Consider the following 19,446-nt stretch of genomic DNA (forward strand, 5'->3'; position numbering starts at 1 on the left):
ATGATCCCAAAACACAGCAGTTGCTGACAATGAGAAAAGAAAAAAAAAAACATCACTATGTGGCATTGACTTCATTAAGTCAATTGGGGCTGTTTTTAATCAGTTTTAAAACTGAGTAATCATCAGATGATTTTAAAAAGAGTCATGTTTTTATATGTAAAACCTTGGAATGGAAAGACTTGTAAATAATGACTGGATCTGCAAATAAAATGTCTCTGCTCTGCAAAGAAGGGAGTGCGTAATTCCCATTAGTCAAAGCCGTTCTTTTGAACATTTCTTATACGTTTGGATTTGTTTTGACATGCCTCCTGCTCGGCTCTTGGATTATATAACTGCTGCCGTAAACATTTTGCAGAGATATTAGAGACATGTGCATGCAAAAGGCGAGGTCTCTCTCCGAGGAACAATGGCATATCTATGATGACTGCCGCCATGTTTGATAACTTGATGATTTGTGGCATTTTCTGGGAAGGACACATCCTGTTATTGTCCTAATCCTGGATTTCAGATTTTCAGAGTCCATAAAACACAAGATACGCACACACACACGTGCGCAAGAGGCCCCAGAGGAAGCTGCCTTATTTGATCTCTTCTAAATTCATCATATTCTTCAGAGCTGCTTTTTTTAAAGCTCACTTCCTAAGCCATCTGTCTCAGCCACTCTGAGCTGGTCCGTGCCATCTCCACACAAGTCTTCGCCGTTATTCAATTATCCTGGAATGCCCCACATTACGCTGCAGTCCTCCCACCGGAGGCCAAGTTGACTTCACTTCTTTCTGTCAACCCAAATAAAACAAACAGCAGCTGTCCAGGAGAAACTCCAGGAAGACATATGTTTTTATAAAGGGGATACGGAGAAAACAGGTTTGTTTTGCTGGAAGTGGTTCTTTTCCTTTTTGTGCCCCTGCCCTGGGTCCGTGGGCCTTTTCAGGGTCCGGCTGGCAGGGCTGAGAAAGAACACGGTCAGCTGGATCCACTGGCAGTAAGGGCATCCGGTCCTGACAGGGCCCAGAAGCTGCAGAGCCGTTGCTGTCGGGGCCGGTTTCACCCTGCTGACGTCAGTCACCAGCAGACCACAAGACTCGTGTTAGAGTTTCAAACAAACTCCAGGCCCAGTGCAAAAACAGTCTGGATCACCACCATGGAAAACGCTCGTCTGTGTCGGTGCTGTGTTTAGCATAAACAGTTGCTTCATCTTTGATGAATCTGAATGGAGATGAGGAGGGCTCGGGTTTCTTGTTGTCATGCAGACATCTGCAAACACAAAAAGAAACTACGAGTGAAGTGCGGTCAGAATGTGTTTGTGTAATGTGTTTTAGGTGGGTGCATTTTGCACAGAATCTTGTCTTTCTCTGCAGTAGTCCAGGACCACAGTAATAAATATCTTTTTGATCGTGTGTGAGCAGGGTTAAGGTTAGATATGCACTAAGATAACTGACAGAGGAAAAGCAGACAATGAAAGAGTAAATCTAATGACAATAAAAATCTTCTTGACCTCAAAGAACTCCCAAATCTTTTAGCAAATAAACAGGGAAGTGTTGCATTTTGTTTGACAAAAACAGGAGATCTCTTGATAAAAGCAGTCCAAAAATGGGTTAGTTAAATATATTTTGGATTAAATCTTAATTTTCACACTTTACTGAATTCAAAAACTAGAATCTGTTAAAGACATCTCTTCACGTTAAATCATACCCTCCTGTTCATGCCGTATTTGATGCTTATTTGTGTGGGTCAAGGTGCTTACAGCTATGTAAGGGTGAACGGCCTGAAAGTACAGCACATAGCATCGCTATCTCTGCACTTCCTGTTTACACAGCAGGATCACTGTCCAGAAGTACTAAAACTCAAGTCTGAGGGAAGTGAAATTGGCGCTGTCATTTCGGGGAAATTAATGCCTTTTTTTTTTTTTGAATAACTGGAACTATGACATACTGTAAACAACGTCCATATCACTGGTAGATCTTACGAGCATGAATAGGTTTGTTGCCCGGAAGACTAAAGGAAATACAGCGAATATTTTAGAAAGTGTTTGATGGACTGAACAACCAGAAAGCCAGACTAAAGAAAGGTTTATCCTCAGTAAGGCTGTCCTAAAGGCTAGGGCCTTACTAAGAGATATATTCACAAGATTGGAGAATTCTAGGATTTAAACAAATCTGACCAAGAGCACAAAATGTTTTCAGACGAATTACAGAACCTTACAATTCATTGTCATCATGAGTCAGTGTAGAGTTGTGGGTCATCAGCATATCTGTAAACACTGACGGTTTTCCCAGATGACGTTTTGCAGAATGTAGAGTTTTAAAAGAGTAGGACCGAACATTAAACCTTGTGGAACTCCATCATTTATTTTTAGGCTTTAGAGCACAGATCAAGGGGCAACTTTCCCCCCACCCCCCAGAGGGTTATTTTGACTTAAGCAATGGAATAAAAGGGTCACAAATCAAACTGAAACATAATCAAAATATGCTGACTGCATCTACCATACACAACATCAGGTATGCCAAAAAATACACAAAATAAGGATTGTTTTCATTCCGATGACAACATGAAGCTAACGTTTGTTGCACTTGTATGAATATTTTTTTTAAACAGGTATATCAGATGTCCCATCAGGATATTTTTTTTCGTTTATCTTATTCTTTTTTGAAAAGTCTTACATAGTTGCCATGCTTGATCAAATTACAGCATTGCTCTCTCAGCATATTAGACATTGTGCCTGATTACAGACACTTGTGTCAGTGAATTTAGACAATCTCTTGGGTAAATTGAAAAAGAAAATTAATATTTAGCCTTTTTTGACACCTCATCCTGTTTGTCAGCACAACCTATGACCTTAAAAACTTTAGGAATGTTTAGATCTATTTTAGTCTAAAAGAGATCTGTTTTGTGAACTGGTTAAAAATAGTTTTACCTTTCCTCAAGTCATTACTCAATTCCTGGTTTTCTTTTCTTTCAAGTGGTTTTATTTTTGTACAAAGATGTGGAGGGCCAGATTAGGATGACTCAATGACCAATTCTGGCCCTCGAGCCTTATGTTTAATTTAGAGGAATATTTATCTATGGCTTTTACATAACACCATGAGTACACAGAGGGAACAATAAATAATTAAAATCGTTTGAAAAGTCCGACAGGCTGTTCAGTACTTTACAAGCCAAGTACCGAGTGTTCTGTGCAGGGTGTAAGTCACAGTGTATTGATTGGATCTACAAGCAAAAGCTATTAATAACACTGACTGCTTTTCTGTTCAAACGTTGACACAAAACCATAAACCAAAGTAAAAAAAAAAAAAAAAAAACACTCCTTTTTTTTGGAGTTCGTGACCTTAAAAACACTCACACCAGAAGACTCTGTTATACATGCCCAATTTAATAATCAGATAGAAAACATTTGTTGAGCACAACATACACCATTTTAACAATATACTGTGAGGAAAACACTGAAAAAATACATTTGAAACAATGCTATATATATTTCAGCACCCGTCACCGTACACGTTAGGCTGCAGTAAATGGCCAGCCGTAATCATCTGCCACGAGCAAAAGATTAAAAAACCCCCGTGGCACCTCATAGAAGGTGTTGCTTGAGGCTGTACAAACGTCTCTGACTTAACTATCAAAGCAAACATACTTCTCATGACTTCTTGGAAAGGTCTTGTAGTAAAATACCTTACTAAATCCAGCCGAACCACCAGATTAAGTTCAGTCAATCTGGGGTCTGACGTGTGGTAGTGCATATAAATAATGAATATTAGCAATCTTTATGTACAGGGAAAAGGTAATAATAAATACACTGTTACTGTCGTCACAACACAGCTTGGTGCGACAAGATTGTGCGGCTCTGTGACCACTTCAGACACACACTCACATGCACACTCACTCGCAGGAGACGACTGCACGACCGAGGCCGTCTCCCCTCATCATACGTCTGCGGTACCTTTCAGGAAGCGTCGAACAGATCTGCAACCAGCTGCAGAGCTGTCGGTATGTTCAAGGTGCTGCGATAAAAACTACGAGATGTACAAATACTCCGTCACTAACACATTTCTTCGTTAAACTGCGCGCCGTCTTATAGTCACCCAAAGATCGTCATGAGTTACCACGTAAAGCGCGTTCAGGGGGAATGGCATGCAGCTAACCACAACAGCTGTGAGCTGATGAACGGAGGGGATTACAAAGTGAAACCATTTTTCTGTTATGGGAGAGCCGACAGGACTAAATCAGGAATCTTAAAACTTGATCTTTGACGATGTTGGTAAAAGATTTCAATCGAAAAAACGGGATGCATTTGCCTCGATTCTCCTGGAAGATACGGAAAGTTCTGATAAATCATTGTGACTTCGACTTGGAAGCTTCACTTTGTAACACCGGTGACTCTTCAAGCGCGCGATCGCACATTTAGGAGGCGGCAGTGAACTCATCAAAGTGCTGCCTCGCCGAATCTTTGGAAGTTTTCTTTTTCGGAGTTACAGAAAGCCACGTGACTGCCTACATGACAAGCTTCAGGGTAGAAAAGTTATTTGGGTTCGTTAAAAAAACAAAAAAACACTTGGCTTTCCATGCATCCTGTCCTTCCACACTGTCCTCGTTTTACAGTGTGCCCCAAAGTGCAAATTGTGCTGGGAAGTCAACTGATTTTCAACATACATCCACCTTTTGTGAGGAAAATTTGATACTATTGCCAGACCATTAGGAAGACTGCAAGACAGTTATGTCCTTTTTGTAGAAAATTGGACAAGTTTTACAGCTACATGAATGTGTTAAATAAATTATAAAAACACTTACAAAACAAAAGGCACAACTTTTCTTCTTTTGTAGACAAAGTGTGAAAACGAAACAAAAAAACTACACGGTTACTAGTAACCTGCTGACCAGTAGTTTTGGTTGTGGTATTCAGTTTTGAAGTACAATTCTTAATACATGACGATAAAAATGTTCTGAAGTGCAAGTTTGGAAGTTGTATTTTTCCCAGTTCGTAGATTCACACCGTCTGTCTCAGACTTTCACGCTCCAGGTTCAGTCGTGCCTCTGGTTAAAGAACAGAGGAAACACTTCTCCCAGCTTCGTCGAGCAGGGCTCTCAAACAAACTGCGACGAGGTTTCCGAGCCTTTGCTTGCAGGGACGCCCAACATTCAGAGAAGCCTTCGTCACCAGGCAGCTCCACAAAGCCACATTGCAGGATGGCTCCACTGCAGTTAAACAAACTCAACAGATTTGCTTCTTTTCGAGCAAGTCATCAGTTTAGCTATGTGTCCGCGGCAGAGACATCACACGTGGTCATCTCCACCCCGTCCCGATCACAGGGACAATCTCTGATTACTGTATCAACAGCTGTGCCCATCACCCCACTGTCTCCGTGTCCATCTTGCCTCTCCTGGTTGTCCAGCGTCAGGTCAAAGTGAAATTTACTCGCTACAGGTCCCCCTTCGCTGTCCCTAAGCGGGCCTCCTTCTCCATCGCTGGTGTAGAAAGGAGGAGAGGGGCTTTGGGGGATCATGCTTTGGTACCAGTTCCTGTTGTACTCAAGTGTATCCAAGATGTCCTGGGCATCGGGATGGACCAAGTCTGCCCACGTCTCCCACAGAGGGTGCACGATGTAATCTATGAAGCTAACCTAAAGAAGAATGATGAGGATAATGTCAGTAAAAACAGAAAAAGTTTATATATATATTTTTTTGCAAATGTTTATATTTTTTTTGGTCTGTATTCTCTACCTGTGTTCTCTCTACTGAAGCCGTGTGCTTGTCACACATGGGGCTGATCTCCATCCCCCTCTCCCGCTCCCTGTCTCCCTGGTGGAAGAACTCATCCATGATCCTGTCCGTCCACTGCCGGTACAGATCCAGAGGTTTGGTGGGATTACTCAGGTCTGCACAGTGAACCATGTTGCACAGCACCTGCAGAAAAATCAACACTTAGTATACCGTTTCTTTGGTGTTTAATAAGCGTATCCATCGTGTGAGTGCAACTAGCCAGGCTCTTACCTGCATCCTGTCAGTGTAGTTGTCCAGCAGAAGGACACCGGAGCTGGTCACCTTCTTAGTTTCCACCATGGTTTTCAAATTGGCCAGGAGGTTCATGTGTTTTGACATGTCCGTTGCCAGAACCTGGAGGACAGAAAGACGCAGAAAACCAAAATGAGACATCGTTCTGGAAGCTAAAAAAACCCCCTCCTGCAGCCTCAGACACACCCAGAGACTTTTCCCTCACCATATCTATGACCATCCTCCGGAGAGTCTGCCTCTGCTTCTTGCTCAAGTTTTGGAAGATGTCGCAGTTGTCTTCCTGCAGCAGTTTGAAGCCCACGGCCAGGTGGTGATTCTCCAGCACTGACTCATCGTTGTACATCAGCGCCAGCTCAGAGTCTAAACGCAAAGGATGGTGGGGGAGAAATGACAGGAGAAATTAAACAGAGCTACAGATTCTAAAAAAAAAAAAAAAAAAAAAAAGCTTGTTAACTATGGTAACATTTTCACATCCCTAAAAAACCCACACTGATCAGAGACTGATCCCTTTAAACCATGCAGAGAGTGGTTTTCTGTCTTAAAAAAAAACTGTGTTTGGGAGGACTTACTTGTGTTGATGAGGAACTGGTTAGACACTCCTGGGTGGTCCACGTCATGAATTGCTGCGGCAAAAATGGCTGCCAAGATCTCCAGATCAGTGAAGACGGCCTGTAGAGACAAAGAGTGAAAAGAAATTAGACTTCACAGTCAACAACTGCTCTAACAAGGTATGACAAGAAGGAACAATGAGGGCATTACTTCCTGGCTTTTACTGATAATTGATGTAGTTCCCGTCAGCTTATTAAATTATAGCCGCTCCAGAAAAGGGCGTGTGCGAGCGTGTCAGTCTTAAAGTGACTTACATCAAGAGCGGGCGTGGACAGCAGGATGTGTGTGGACTGGGCGACGTCGGCAGCGTGCAGACTGTTGTGGTAGGCCACGTCGGAGTGGTAGTGGTCCTCCAGGGTCAGCATGAACGTCACAAAGGTGTCAGCTGGAATCTTGAATGTCCTCATCAGGTCTCGCTCCTGAGTGCGACACAGACGGAGGTAATTAAAAAAATGTAACAACGCTAAAGCCCGGGTGCCATGTTTTCAGCCTCTAGTACTGTTTGATATAAACAGCTGATTGGGAAACACACTAACGTGCCAAGGCCTCATGAGCTCTACAAAGAGGACGAAGAAGGAGACGACTGACCTGGAAAATGGTGTACATGATGCACGTGAGCGGCCGGTTGTGAGAATGCTCTGCCACTCTGAAGATGTTCAGTCCCCATTTGTTGATGTCCTCAAGATCCTGTCAGACAGTACAGACATTCATTTGTTAAGCCAGCTATCAAGGCGGCCATCGCCACCAAAAGTTCAAATTTGATGTTTTCTTTGTACCATCTGTGTGTTTCTTACTTTAGAAAGCAGCTCCTCCTGGTCTGTTTTGACCCCGAAGCGACTTCCACTGCCTCCGGAGATGTTGGAAGGGTGGTTGACCCTTTTAACCCCGCTGATCTGTGTCATCATCCCAACCTGCGCCTGCTGCTGCTGTTGTTGTTGTTGTTGTGGCTGCTGACCCTGCCTCCTCTTTCTTTCTCTTGACTTCTGAACCGGACAGGGGAGCTCCAGTTCGTTTGGCTTGTCTGTAGAAAATGGAATTAAAAGCACAAAAAGGGAGGAGTTATTAAAAATACAAAAAGGAGTAGTTTTCAGTTCAGCTCAGATAGTTGGGTGAGCCTTCTAGTTTGCATTGCCACTATACTGTGCAAACAAGTGACCTCTCACACATACGTGACAACACATTAAATCTGAGCTGACGGGTATTTAATTAGAAACAATCACTCATATTGTGTCTCCACTAGAACTAAACTCCCACTGACAGCAGTAAAGAAGAAAAGAACACTGCTTAAGTAACATTAAAAACATTTGAGAAGTGCTAATGAGATATTTTGTCTGACAATATTCCAGCCTTGCGAGCATTCTGTGAAGCTGAACCTTGTTGCAACAACAATTCAGAGAAACGTGGAAAGACTGTTCATACTAAACCAAAACGTCGGGGGGGAGTTGTTATTATGCGGGCGAAGTTGGTGCATGTGATTCAGCCTTTCTGTTTGCTGAGTGACATTTCTCACATGCTATAGGCAGCCGTCAGTGCGTGCGTTTGAAACTCCCACTGTCTGCATTTGATCACTGTATGTGCTGCGGTGAGAAAAAAGAAAAGGAAAACCTCGGCTGCATCCTCCACAAAAGCACAGGAGAATGAGCTCCCTCCACCTGACAGGTGTGAGATGCACTGCAGATAACAGAAAGATAAGCTCAAACCGTGTACCAGGCAGCTTTATCTTGATGTGTTTTTTTCCACTGCGCCACTTCGGTTGTTATGAAAGATGGAGATTTCCTCCGAGCGCTTCCTGCCTCTAATTCCCCCACTTTTGTTTTCTGTCTTGTTTTTGTTTATTTGTTTCAGTTTTTTTTCCCCCTCCATTCGGGAAGACGGCTGTGTTTACAAACAGCAGACCGCACAGAGCTCTGAAATGCTGGACGCCTTCTGCGCCGGACAGAGGATTGGAAAACCCGAGGGGGCAAAACGGCTGGCTGTGAGTCACGAAACGCTGCGAGGCTTTTAAAGACAAGGAAACACTCCTGTCTGCCAGTTGAATAGTGCAGCGTCTCTCTGAAACAGACTGCACAGCACACACGCACACATACGTTTATATTTCCAGAGGGAAGTCTTCCCTGAGCAGAAAGCCCCCCCTCCTCCCCCCTCATATCTCTGCAGTCAGAGTGAGGGGGACTCTGCTTCTCCTCCAGACCAGATCAGACTGGTTTTACAGCAGACCAGCTCCAAATGTAACCAGCATTTAGCACATGTAACCTTCCAACCTCCTCCCTGAGCAGACGGTTATTCCTGAGGGACGCTGAGCGGCAGGGGGCTGATACTGCAGTCATTTTGGGATCAGTCTGTATGTGAATGTGTGCTGCAGTGCTTACCTAAGAAGGTGCTGGAGATGTACTCTGACACTTGGTTGCCTGAGCGACTTATCTCTGACAGGTGGCTTAGCTCCCTGTTCAGCATCCTTTTGAACTGAAAGCAAAGAGATAAAACATCAGTTAAAAAAGGGATACAAGGATAAATGGACATCTTCTGTTCTTTTAGAGTACAAGAATAAAGCATTTCCAATTATTCTGTACGGGGAACACATCCAGTCAGAACATGACATGTTTTTATGCATCAAATAACATCTGCATTCATGTGTTTTAGGACATTTTTGACATAAGCAGCCTTCAAAAACACATTGTTATGTGTTTACTAATCATTATGCATATTTCTCCCAGACATACAAAATGCCGCAGTTTTCCAGACAGACGCAGCAAGTGAGCATTATGCCTAAATCCATCCATCACATTCAGACACAACTGAAATATGACAAAATAGGAATGAGAAATCCGAGACACTTGTCCAGCTCCAGTGGAAATAAATAGATATGTGCACACACACACACACACACACGGACATGGTCCTATTAACGACAGAACACACCTTAATGTATCCCCAGGACACAGAGAACAGGTAGTTGGCCTCAGGCATCGTGCTAAGCTGTTCAGAGCCCCTGGTGCTCCCCAGCAGAAGCAGTGAATGCTCCTCTCTGAGTGGACCCCCAAGGCTGAGCTCAGCCCTGCAGCCTGAAGCTCAGGGCGCCGCCAAACCCCAGCCTTCCTGACGCTTGACCACAACGAAAACGCCCCAGCTGCCGTCTCCAGAGAAGGGCTACGGCGAGCCCCTACATTCCCAGCCAAACACCCCTCCTCCCAGCTTCGTCCATCGTTTAAGGATCACAAGCCAACGGAGAGAGTGATGGAATCCCCCCAAGATGCGATCAATATTCCCTTTCCCGTTTTTTTCCCCTCCTGCTCCAGCTGGCTCTGTCTATTTGACCAAACCTCCGTCTTCTTCTTCTGACACCATCTGAATGTTATCCAGTGACATGCACGGGTGGGTGGGAGTTCGGGGGGGTATCCAGCCTCTGCGAGCCCAGATGGAACAAGGCGGACTACACGACAGAGGGAGAAAAGGAAACGAGGGATGGCAAAAGGCAGAGAATATGAGAGGGAGGAGGATTCAGTGATGGAGTCTGTCTTTGCCTCCCACCCTCGCCGAACACTGAGCCATGCACAGCACTGCAGAACACGAAAGCTGGGAGAATCCCCTACATCTTCCTCTCTCTCTTTCTAGCCATTTCTCCCTCTCCTCCTCGCCCCCACAAGCCCCCCCTGCTCAGTAATGCAGAACAGATGCAATGCATTCTGCGCAACGTGAGGCTTCGAGGCACCAGAGCTCTCGTCGCAGAGGACGAACGAGGCAAAAGGGGGAAAAAAAACAGGGAAAACATCTGAATTTCTTATTTTAATTTGGTCTCATTATCTTAAATAAAGAAGATCAAACGCAGCAACATGTTTGTGTTATCAGTCCCTCACTGCACGTAAGAGAACAGCAACCATCTGCGTCCAATGGGATGATGACTCCAGACGAGTGTTTAAGAGTGGTTTAGATCTGTAGCCCACCATCCGCATGGCTGCCTGAATGCCATAGCAACAGAGTCACATGCCCCCCCTCCATCATTCCCAAGGTGGTCCCCCCTCTAAATACAGAGCATCATGTCACATCCAGAGACGCAGAGACGCAGAGGCGCATAAAACCACAACCAACAATCCACAGCAGAGAGGCTCGACATGGACTCGGATACACATTTAAAGATGATTACAGGGCCCAAGGTTGAAAACCCATCTCAAGTGTTAATGAACTAAAAAATGAGTACAGCCTAAACCGTATGGTAAGTACTGAATAAAAGCTGTATAATTATTGCTGTTTTCTGTACAAGGAAGATAATCTTCAGACTTTTATTAATTTCAGTGAGGGTCCCTTCATACGAAACCAGACTATCTGGTCTCTCCAGCTGTCTCACAGCTGTCAGGCAAACAACAAGTATCTACTTGACAGGAAAGCGAGATTCACACTTTCATGAGTCTGCAAACAGACTGCCGGAGGCTATCTATGAAAATCAAAGGGCACATAATGACAAAAAAAGAAGCGCTGGGAATGAGTCAGCCTTACTCAGTTCAAAGGAAACTTGTCATTGAGTCTTTAATAAGGTAGATGAATGGTGCTGCTTTGAGCTAACTATAAGGGAGATTTTTTTTTAAAAAACACAGCTGAACATTGATAACTCAGGGTCATGTAGTTCAGCTGTAACACAGAGTGCACTCACGGCATGAGGACACGTCTATGAGGAGAGAGAACATTGCCTAATGTATGGCATTAACTCATACATCCTGTTATGTCAGAAAAAAGTACCCACATAGATCCAGAATAGGTAGCTAACTCGGGCTAAAGGAAAAATACAAGAAAGCCACAAAAAAGGACCTAAATGGATCTGATAAAGCATTAATTTTTGGTTTGTTTTCAGGAAATTATGAGCTTGTGTCGCCCACTCCTAAAACTAATTTGAATATTAAAAATAAGTTCATAATGAAGCCACTGTCACGCAAAAAACAAGAGCAAAAATCTTGAAGAAACGTTTTATACATTTATGCTTAAAATATAAAGGAAATTGTCTGACTGACCTAAATCACCAGATATGAGAGGCAATTCTGATTGTAATTACTGAGACATATTGGTACGGAATTGTTTTTTTTAAACAGAAAATATATAATCTAAGCTCAAAACCATTCATTCATTCTTTAAACACTTCACATGGCAGAAAGTTGCACCACAGCCAACTCACCTTTTTCCAACTCGTAAGAGTCTCAAAGTTTTTCTTCTGCTTTTCAGAGCAACATAGTCCCATTGTCACTTGGCAAAAACAAACCCGGCACAAAACCAAAAAAAAAGAAATCCTGTAGTGGTCCAAGCAATGAGTGTTCAGTCTGTCTGAGAATCTGCCTGCTTCCTCCCTCTATTCTCTTTACTGATGTGGCGTCAGGCAGGAACCGAATTGCGATAAATACTGACTTGACCGACGGGCCTACAGTCTAACAAGAGGCTCAGAGCTCCTCCCTCCAACACAGGCCCGAGCATGTGCCCCCACCTTCTTCCTCTTTACTTAAAAGAGTTATTCACTGAAGTCATTTGCATCCTGCTTCCTAGCATTGCCTCAGGCTGCAACCTACTGACATACCTGAACTCAGTATAGCAGAAAAGTCCCAAAGAAACAAGTTCAGCAGAAAGCCACGCTGTGATGGGAAATCACGAACGGAGCATTCCTTGGGGAACGAAAAGTCCCGCTCGCAGTTAAACGAAATATTAGAGTAATAAAAGTGGGATTTATAGCAATAGCGCAGCTGCGCAATCTACCAAAGCCCAAAGTGAGCCAACGCTGCCTCTGTCCCATGTGGAGCCGTTTACAGTGTCAACACTCACTGAATGATGGCCAGCAAGTTTTCACAGTTTAGCAACAGTAAAAAGACACAGTTCCTAGAAGGTGTTGATCACAATTACTTCAGAAGAGTTACATTAAGAAACATGCTGAATGTTTACATTATTTCTTTGCTTTATTTTCCATAAAAAACAATTATAGAGGTAAGACCTTTCTTTTCTTTTTTTTTTTAATTACAAAAAGCACCACAATCACTGCTGCAATTTATCTGATCTCCTCACCACCCGAACAATCAAACAGAATGGCAGCACTATAATTTAACGTGCGTTACGCCTGTTGCAGCTACAGACCCACCACTACATCTGTTTCAATAATTTTGTCTTTTTTTTTTTTTCCTTCCTTAGGATGGCGGTGCTTCAAAGTGGAAGTGACCACACGTGAGTTAAACTTTCCTACTCCCTTGTCTGTTGCTCGGAGGCTTGCCTGCACGCTAACCCGCAGAGCAGCAAACTCCCCTAACTGGAGTCAGATGGCGGTGTTTGTCCAAGGCCGTCACCAGCAGCAGCGTGGAAGTGTGGCGAGGCTAATGATAGTGAGGGGCAGGGAAGCAGCTCCCCGCTCTTAGGTCACCGTGACCAGGCGGGCGGTTAACGGGGTGTGTGGTCCCCCGACCCCCGCGGATACACCTGCGCCCTTGGGCGCTGAAAACACAGACAGCCGGGTTTTGATTACAGGTTCAAAGAGATCCAGAAAAGAAACGGGTTCTTTGTCGAAGCTCATGGCAAATGCCAACAGTGCCGCATTGATGGCGCAAACACACTATGACGACCCAACGGCCGGCTTAGTTCTGTTCTTGCACAATCATGCAACAATTCAGGACTCTGATGAAACTAAAGCGTAACACGATAAACTGTTGACCTCTTCACTTTCAAAATCAGCTTTGGTCAACATTGGTGCTGCGCCTGAAAAGGAAGCTGTGCTGCTGCAGGCTTAAAGGGAAAGTTCGACAAGTTGCAAATAGCTCTTTAAACAACCTCAGTTTGGAGAAATGGAGTTGAATTTTAACAAGACTGACGAGATAACGGCTATTCTGAATGCAGGTAAGATTAAAGTGGATTGCTGCCATTCTTGTGATATTATTTGATATACCTTTACATTGTTTTTCATTTCTCAATACATAATTACTGACATGGAAGTGTTTGGTTATTTACAAGTGTACTGTAGATAGCAGCAGTGATATGTCTATCACCTTTTGACAGGAATATCATAATCATTTTGGAGAAATAACTTTGTAATATGAAACCGATGGTAGTATAAATGTTTATAAAATAAGGTTTGTACAAATTTGCTTGAAACTGTGAAAAACTGAGTTGTTTTTAAATAGAAGCAATCCACTTAGGAAGTTGCACCATTTGGTCAAGCTTTCTTTAGTTAAACTCAGAAAAGAAACTCATTTCCAACATTTTAAAACAGCTCTAGTCTTTAAAATTTCAAAAAGGTTCATGCAAACACACTTATTTCAGCAGAAACTTGTGAAATCCCTGCCAGACGTGACCTTTAGGGTGCAGCTAGCTGCTGCTGCAGTTTGCATTTGTTCATAACCAGACAATTCCATGTAAATAACTGTGTAATGTAAAATGAACAAAAATGTCAAGGACTATAAGATAATCTTCACCAGGACTACAATAGATTTTTTTAAAATCTGGAGCCATTTTAAGTCAGCAACAATCCATTTTGCTCTTGAGCTGTTAGCTCAGCAGTCCTGTCCTCCAAGCTGCGGTCGTACAAGAAGCTATCTACAACAGGTAAGAATAAAAATGATAACTTTTACAGACTTTCACTTCAACATGATTAAACTATCCCTTTAAAAGGCCTTCTGCTCTCTGTTTCGAAAAGAGTCAACCTGCGTGCCGGCTCAAAGCATTGTTATTGTCGTCTGGTAACCAGAGAGCAGCGGGGGTCACAGGAAATAAAGAGACAGGAAACTGGTGTCACGGTCACAGTCACCCATCATGCTCTGACAACATCCCCCCCTGATCCTAATCCTCCCTTTGACCACGGTGTTGAATAAATGGACAATACCACCCTGGGTGTTTAGAAACTAATGCCGCCACAGTGTCTCCACTGCCTGTGGGGAGGCTGACTAACATTTTGCAGCATATTGTAACTGCGCTGAGCTTTGAACAAGTGAAAAACAAGAAACACTTGCGCATCAAAGTAGCGGGAAGTAATTAGTTTGAAGTTGCTTCTTTGTTTAGTCTACAAGAACCTCAGCTTGTTTTTTTCAGATTCAGTTAAATCAGATGCGTGACATTTAATTTTTCGTAGCTAACATGTTGGATTTATTTCTCTGTTGTAACTATTTATGTAAATGGTTTCTCAGTCAGTTTGGCTTTCCTAGCAGCAAGTGTTTTACTGAAAGTTCGGACCCCCTGAATCTTCCAAGAGAAGGAAGATTATCTTGATTTTTGTCTCGTGTTTTTTTCTTTTAAATTATTATTATTTAAATCTATATGTTTGGAGACATGTTCATTATGTTTTCCTATAATTATGTTTAGTCATTTCTATGACCCTGTAACTTGTAAATAAGGGACATGGAGCAGGTGAAAATATAAACTCCACAAAAGCTAACAGAGAAACATATTTACGCAGTAAGAAATCAAAGTACAGGGAAGTTCCTGGAATCAGCTAACCTTGAGAGGGTAGAAGGCTTTAAAGCTGAAAAAAATTGTCTTCTTTAATCTCTAGTGACATTTACCACATGGAAAGGTATGGAAATAGTACCCAAATAAGTACACATAGAGAAGCACGTTTTTTTTTAAACTCTATAGTCATTTAGCAGACTTTTTTATCCAAAGCAACCTGCAGGCAAGAAGACAATGTTGGATTGAGTATCCTACCTAAGGACACGCTGACAAGTTGGAAATCTTTAAAGCAACATTCAGACTGAAACGTCCAAGAATGCGCTGAGACTATACATCTCTTTGCACTTAAAAAAGGATGCTTTTAATGCCTTTGCAAACATCTTTGTCCTTCAGTGGAAGACAAAGTCACAACAAATAAAAACAAAGACATTACACTTACAGAAAGGACAGACAGTCATATGAGGATTTTTTTTTTTTTACTAATAAGGACAGAATTTCTCCACCTTTTGGCTTTTAAAATAAAAAAATCCATGGTAATCACCTTACAATTTTAGTAGCTAACAAAATCATTTTCTACAAGTACAGATTTGGATATGGAAAAGAAATCCATAACCATTTCTGTGTAATGTTTGAATGCCAGCATTATCAGGATGAACGTGTAGCAGTAAGCGTTAGTTCAACTGTGCAGCCTCTTAGACTATAAATAATAAAAGTGATTTTCTGTAACTTGCTGCTTATAAAGTTTGCACAGAGCATGAAGTGCTGTGCGGGGATTTTAACGGTGGAAGATGAAGCATTTTTTTATTGGTTCAGTGACGATGGTGCATTTGCTTACTGGTGAAAGAGATTATGTCATGAAGTTAGGGCAAGTAGTAGAACATTTGCAGCTGGTATGCCTGGTATCCTGACAGGTTCTGGTAAAGGATTATTAAAACACAGCAGTCATATCCTGGATGTGACCTTGTCTCTTTTATAACCAGTGTAAGAATGTTGATTGGTTTGGCAACAAAGAGCAAAAAAAATTAAAGCCACAGAAATTGTATCAGTCACTGTTAATGTTCTCAGAATAAAACGCAAAGTCATACATAAACAAACAGACCTCTGTTAGTTGAATCTGACCTGGAGAATAAGATCACCTGGAAATGTTTCCTGGTGTGCCAGCCGTATCACACATCCACTGAAGCAGCACAAGCATTTCCACGGAAACCAAGGATTATATTATTCACACATAACAGGAACTCTGATCTCCAATGTAAAACACCATTCATGCTGCTTCTTTCTGTCTATACAAGAGATCCTTAAATGATTTGCAAGTGCATCAGTGTGGTAACAAACACTTTGCATAAACCGTGCAAATGACCCAACACAGAGGGCACTGAAAGAGATATGCTGTTAAATTATAGGTCCGTCCCAATTATTGTGTCAGTCCCAGAGTAATGCTGCCTGTCTGCATGTTTCTTTCTGCAGTCATAAGAGTTCTTTAGTGAAGCTTTACAGTTGGGAAATTTGAATACAACCTGTAAAACTCAGGTCACAGATCAACATTAACTTTGGTTCGGCAGACAGGCATGCAGAGACTGATGCTTTTCTAACTCAATTTAGAAAAGCTTAACTCAAAACCTTCTAAAACCACCAAGCCAAACTAGAAAAACATTTGTGATCAATCAATTCATATCATCTGAAAAATATTAACATTACATAATATTTTTTGTTGATGATTAAAGCCAGGCTTTCCTTTCCATTAGCTGGTTCTAAAGTTTGAAGGTGAAATGTTCTGTTTGTCTCCGAATCGTGGTAACTTCACAAACACACCATTGATCACATTCACATTAAGTCCAAGTCGGCTTACCTTGTTTGAGGCCATTTCGCTGACAGACCGGTAAGTCTGAATTGTCTCCAGCTGGTCCAGACACCAGTCCAGCTCCTCCATTGTCTCCATAGCCAGCTTCTGGTAGGACTCATCTGCCAACAAACACATGGACACGTAATCAGGACCAAGCGGGTCCATGTCCATGCTCGAGTCTCCTGACACCATGCCCGGTGGCCCAATGGTCCCAGAGTGGCTCGATCGTATGGGGGACTGGCATGCAGGACATCCGGAAGACGCAGAGGAAGAGGGGGGGGAGTGCACACAAAGCTCCTTCATCGTTTTACACTCCGCCACTTCGAAAACTTCAGAGTTGTATTCTCAGACAAACGGAGGGTAAGAAGACGGTTTCCCTCGCTCCATAGCCTCTTCCTCTACGTACCCCCTCTTTCGTGTGCGCTTGTGAGCTCTGCACACCCCCCCTCCCACTCTGTCTGGTTCCCCCCACTCCCTCCCAGTCACTCTCTCATTAACTTCTTCCCTTGGCAGGACTTTTCAACTGAAAGAATGGCGTGCAAACTAGGCAGACTGCTGCCTCCTGCTGTTGATGTCCATGTGACCCCCACTCATTTAAACACATACAAATGGTCTGCAACCTCACAGCCCAAAAGAGGGTCTGGTGAAACAAACCCGCCCAGCTTTGTGTTTTAGTTATTTCTTCTGTAGTGATATAAACACAACTTCTTGGTTCTAAATTTAATACAACTCTGTAGGCAAGAAATATAAGGGCACTTTTGCCACTTCTGCACAAGCAAAAAAAAAAAAAATCCTACTTCTTCCTTTCAAGATGACTTCCTTTTCAGAAAACTATGAGGCCTGTGTTTTGCTAAACTGAATCAGCAGCAGCTCGCACCGCCGTACCCCACAAACGGTCTCTCTCCTATTAAATCCTCTGAAAGGAAGGAAAAAAATTACATCAAACACCAACACTTGTTTGCACGAGCAACATGAGAGGCACATTTTGCGGGAGAAAGCCAGGCCAGGGCCTCGCTTGCATGCCAAAAAAAACCAAAGCACTTCCTCTTTGCCCTTGAACTCGTCAAAAACATGGAGCGGAGTCACTAAGCGCTGGAGTGACGGCAGAGGAAAATTGTAAATGTCGTTCAGTGAAAGAGTTTTGCACAACTCAGTCATGACTCATGTGACAGGTGCAGGGATATTTAGCAGGAAGAGAGCAGTTTATAGGAATGTGAAAAAAAAGAAAAGAGAATGACACGAGGAAACAAATTAAAAATCATCTCTCTCCAACGTGTCAAGAGTGATGATTCAACAAGTTTCTGCCTGCAGGAAGGGAACGCTGAATTTCATCTAGATCTCCCCACCTTCTTTTTTCTATGGAAAACACTGATCTCCACTTCACAGGGCTTCACACATGGAAGAAATTTACCCCATATGCTTTACACAACAAGACAGCCAGCGTGCTACTCTCCAATTTACGTCAATATAGCAGATCAAAGCATTTCAAAGCACAGAGATGGCATACAGATTTTCAAACCACCGGGGCTTAACACAGAACTGTAATGAAACCTCAGACATATCGCGCAGTAAAGGAAACCTCCCACTATTGACAGTTATCAGAACAAGGCAATAACTTTTCTGAAGAACAAAGAAAGTAACATTTTCAGCTGTTCAAGTTCACCCAGTTTTGAGAACCCATGCTACTGGCTGATCACATTTTGTGATGGCTAGCACTAGCTACTTTAAAATTTATTTTAGCACCAGGCTAAAGACTTCAAAAAGCTGGTGGATACAATTTTTAACTAGATTTTAGGTTATGTGGCCCCAACTATCAACTACTCAGAGACCCAGCCAAGGAGCTCAGGCACAGGAAACTGAGCTGCTGAAAGTGGGTCTGCACTAGTTGGGCCATAGGGGCAGAAGATATTGCCAAAAAAATGTGACTGCATCTTGCCCCTAGTCCCTCTGTTGAGAGTATATAAAGACATTAAGGTTTTTAACAGGGACACTGGGAGACATCAAAACACTTAGATCATACACATCGCCTGTATTATCAGGAGGAAAGTCATTTTAAAGGGCATATTTTTGGACATTATGAAGTGTAGCTCTGTGGAAAAGTTAAGAACAAATAATATGTTACCCACTGTTGGTAGCTTTTTGAACAGCCTCAGTTTGGATAAGCAGAGTTTAATCCTGACCAGCATGACGAGCTAACAAACTATTCTGAATGAGGTCACAGCAGGTCTAATCTTTAAAATTTCATTACCCTTCCTGCAAGCGCTATCTCATAGATCTTTACACCGCAGGCAGCTTTGCAATAAGCAGTTATTTACAGAGAATTCTATGGTTATTTGCAACTGCAAACAGTGGAAGAAGCAGCAAAATGCACAACTTTGGACACGACCTGCCAAAATATTTTTGCCAAAATAAACATGTAGTGCAAACTTGACAGAGGTGTAAAGGTTTGAAAAATGGCATTTGCATGAACTGTTATGGTATTTTGAAGACTGAAGTCATTTTAGAATGGCAAAATCTGCCTTAGAAGTAGGCCTGTTTGGATTAGCCATAATTTGTCAATGCAGTTAAAGAGGATCTACTTCCAAAGCAGA

The 19,446-nt window shown here is 42.7% G+C and overlaps 1 protein-coding gene across 1 annotated transcript in view; it reads right to left on the reverse strand.

The window, feature by feature from the left end:
* Positions 1–3,350: 3,350 nt before the first annotated feature.
* The window catches only part of LOC108238290 (cAMP-specific 3',5'-cyclic phosphodiesterase 4B-like), an 81,673-nt gene continuing 65,577 nt past the window's right edge, over positions 3,351–19,446 (reverse strand). Inside the window, exons 8-17 of the mRNA XM_017420259.3 lie at positions 16,862–16,974; positions 8,985–9,078; positions 7,410–7,636; positions 7,204–7,302; positions 6,870–7,034; positions 6,576–6,675; positions 6,212–6,366; positions 5,986–6,108; positions 5,716–5,898; positions 3,351–5,615 (exon numbers count right to left, since the gene is read on the reverse strand). Of these exons, the coding sequence (XP_017275748.1) occupies positions 5,247–5,615; positions 5,716–5,898; positions 5,986–6,108; positions 6,212–6,366; positions 6,576–6,675; positions 6,870–7,034; positions 7,204–7,302; positions 7,410–7,636; positions 8,985–9,078; positions 16,862–16,974 (1,628 nt within the window). The 3' untranslated portion in view covers positions 3,351–5,246. The remainder of the gene's footprint in view (positions 5,616–5,715; positions 5,899–5,985; positions 6,109–6,211; positions 6,367–6,575; positions 6,676–6,869; positions 7,035–7,203; positions 7,303–7,409; positions 7,637–8,984; positions 9,079–16,861; positions 16,975–19,446) is intronic.

Source organism: Kryptolebias marmoratus, linkage group LG20 (assembly GCF_001649575.2).
Source record: "Kryptolebias marmoratus isolate JLee-2015 linkage group LG20, ASM164957v2, whole genome shotgun sequence".
Classification (NCBI taxonomy): domain Eukaryota; kingdom Metazoa; phylum Chordata; class Actinopteri; order Cyprinodontiformes; family Rivulidae; genus Kryptolebias; species Kryptolebias marmoratus.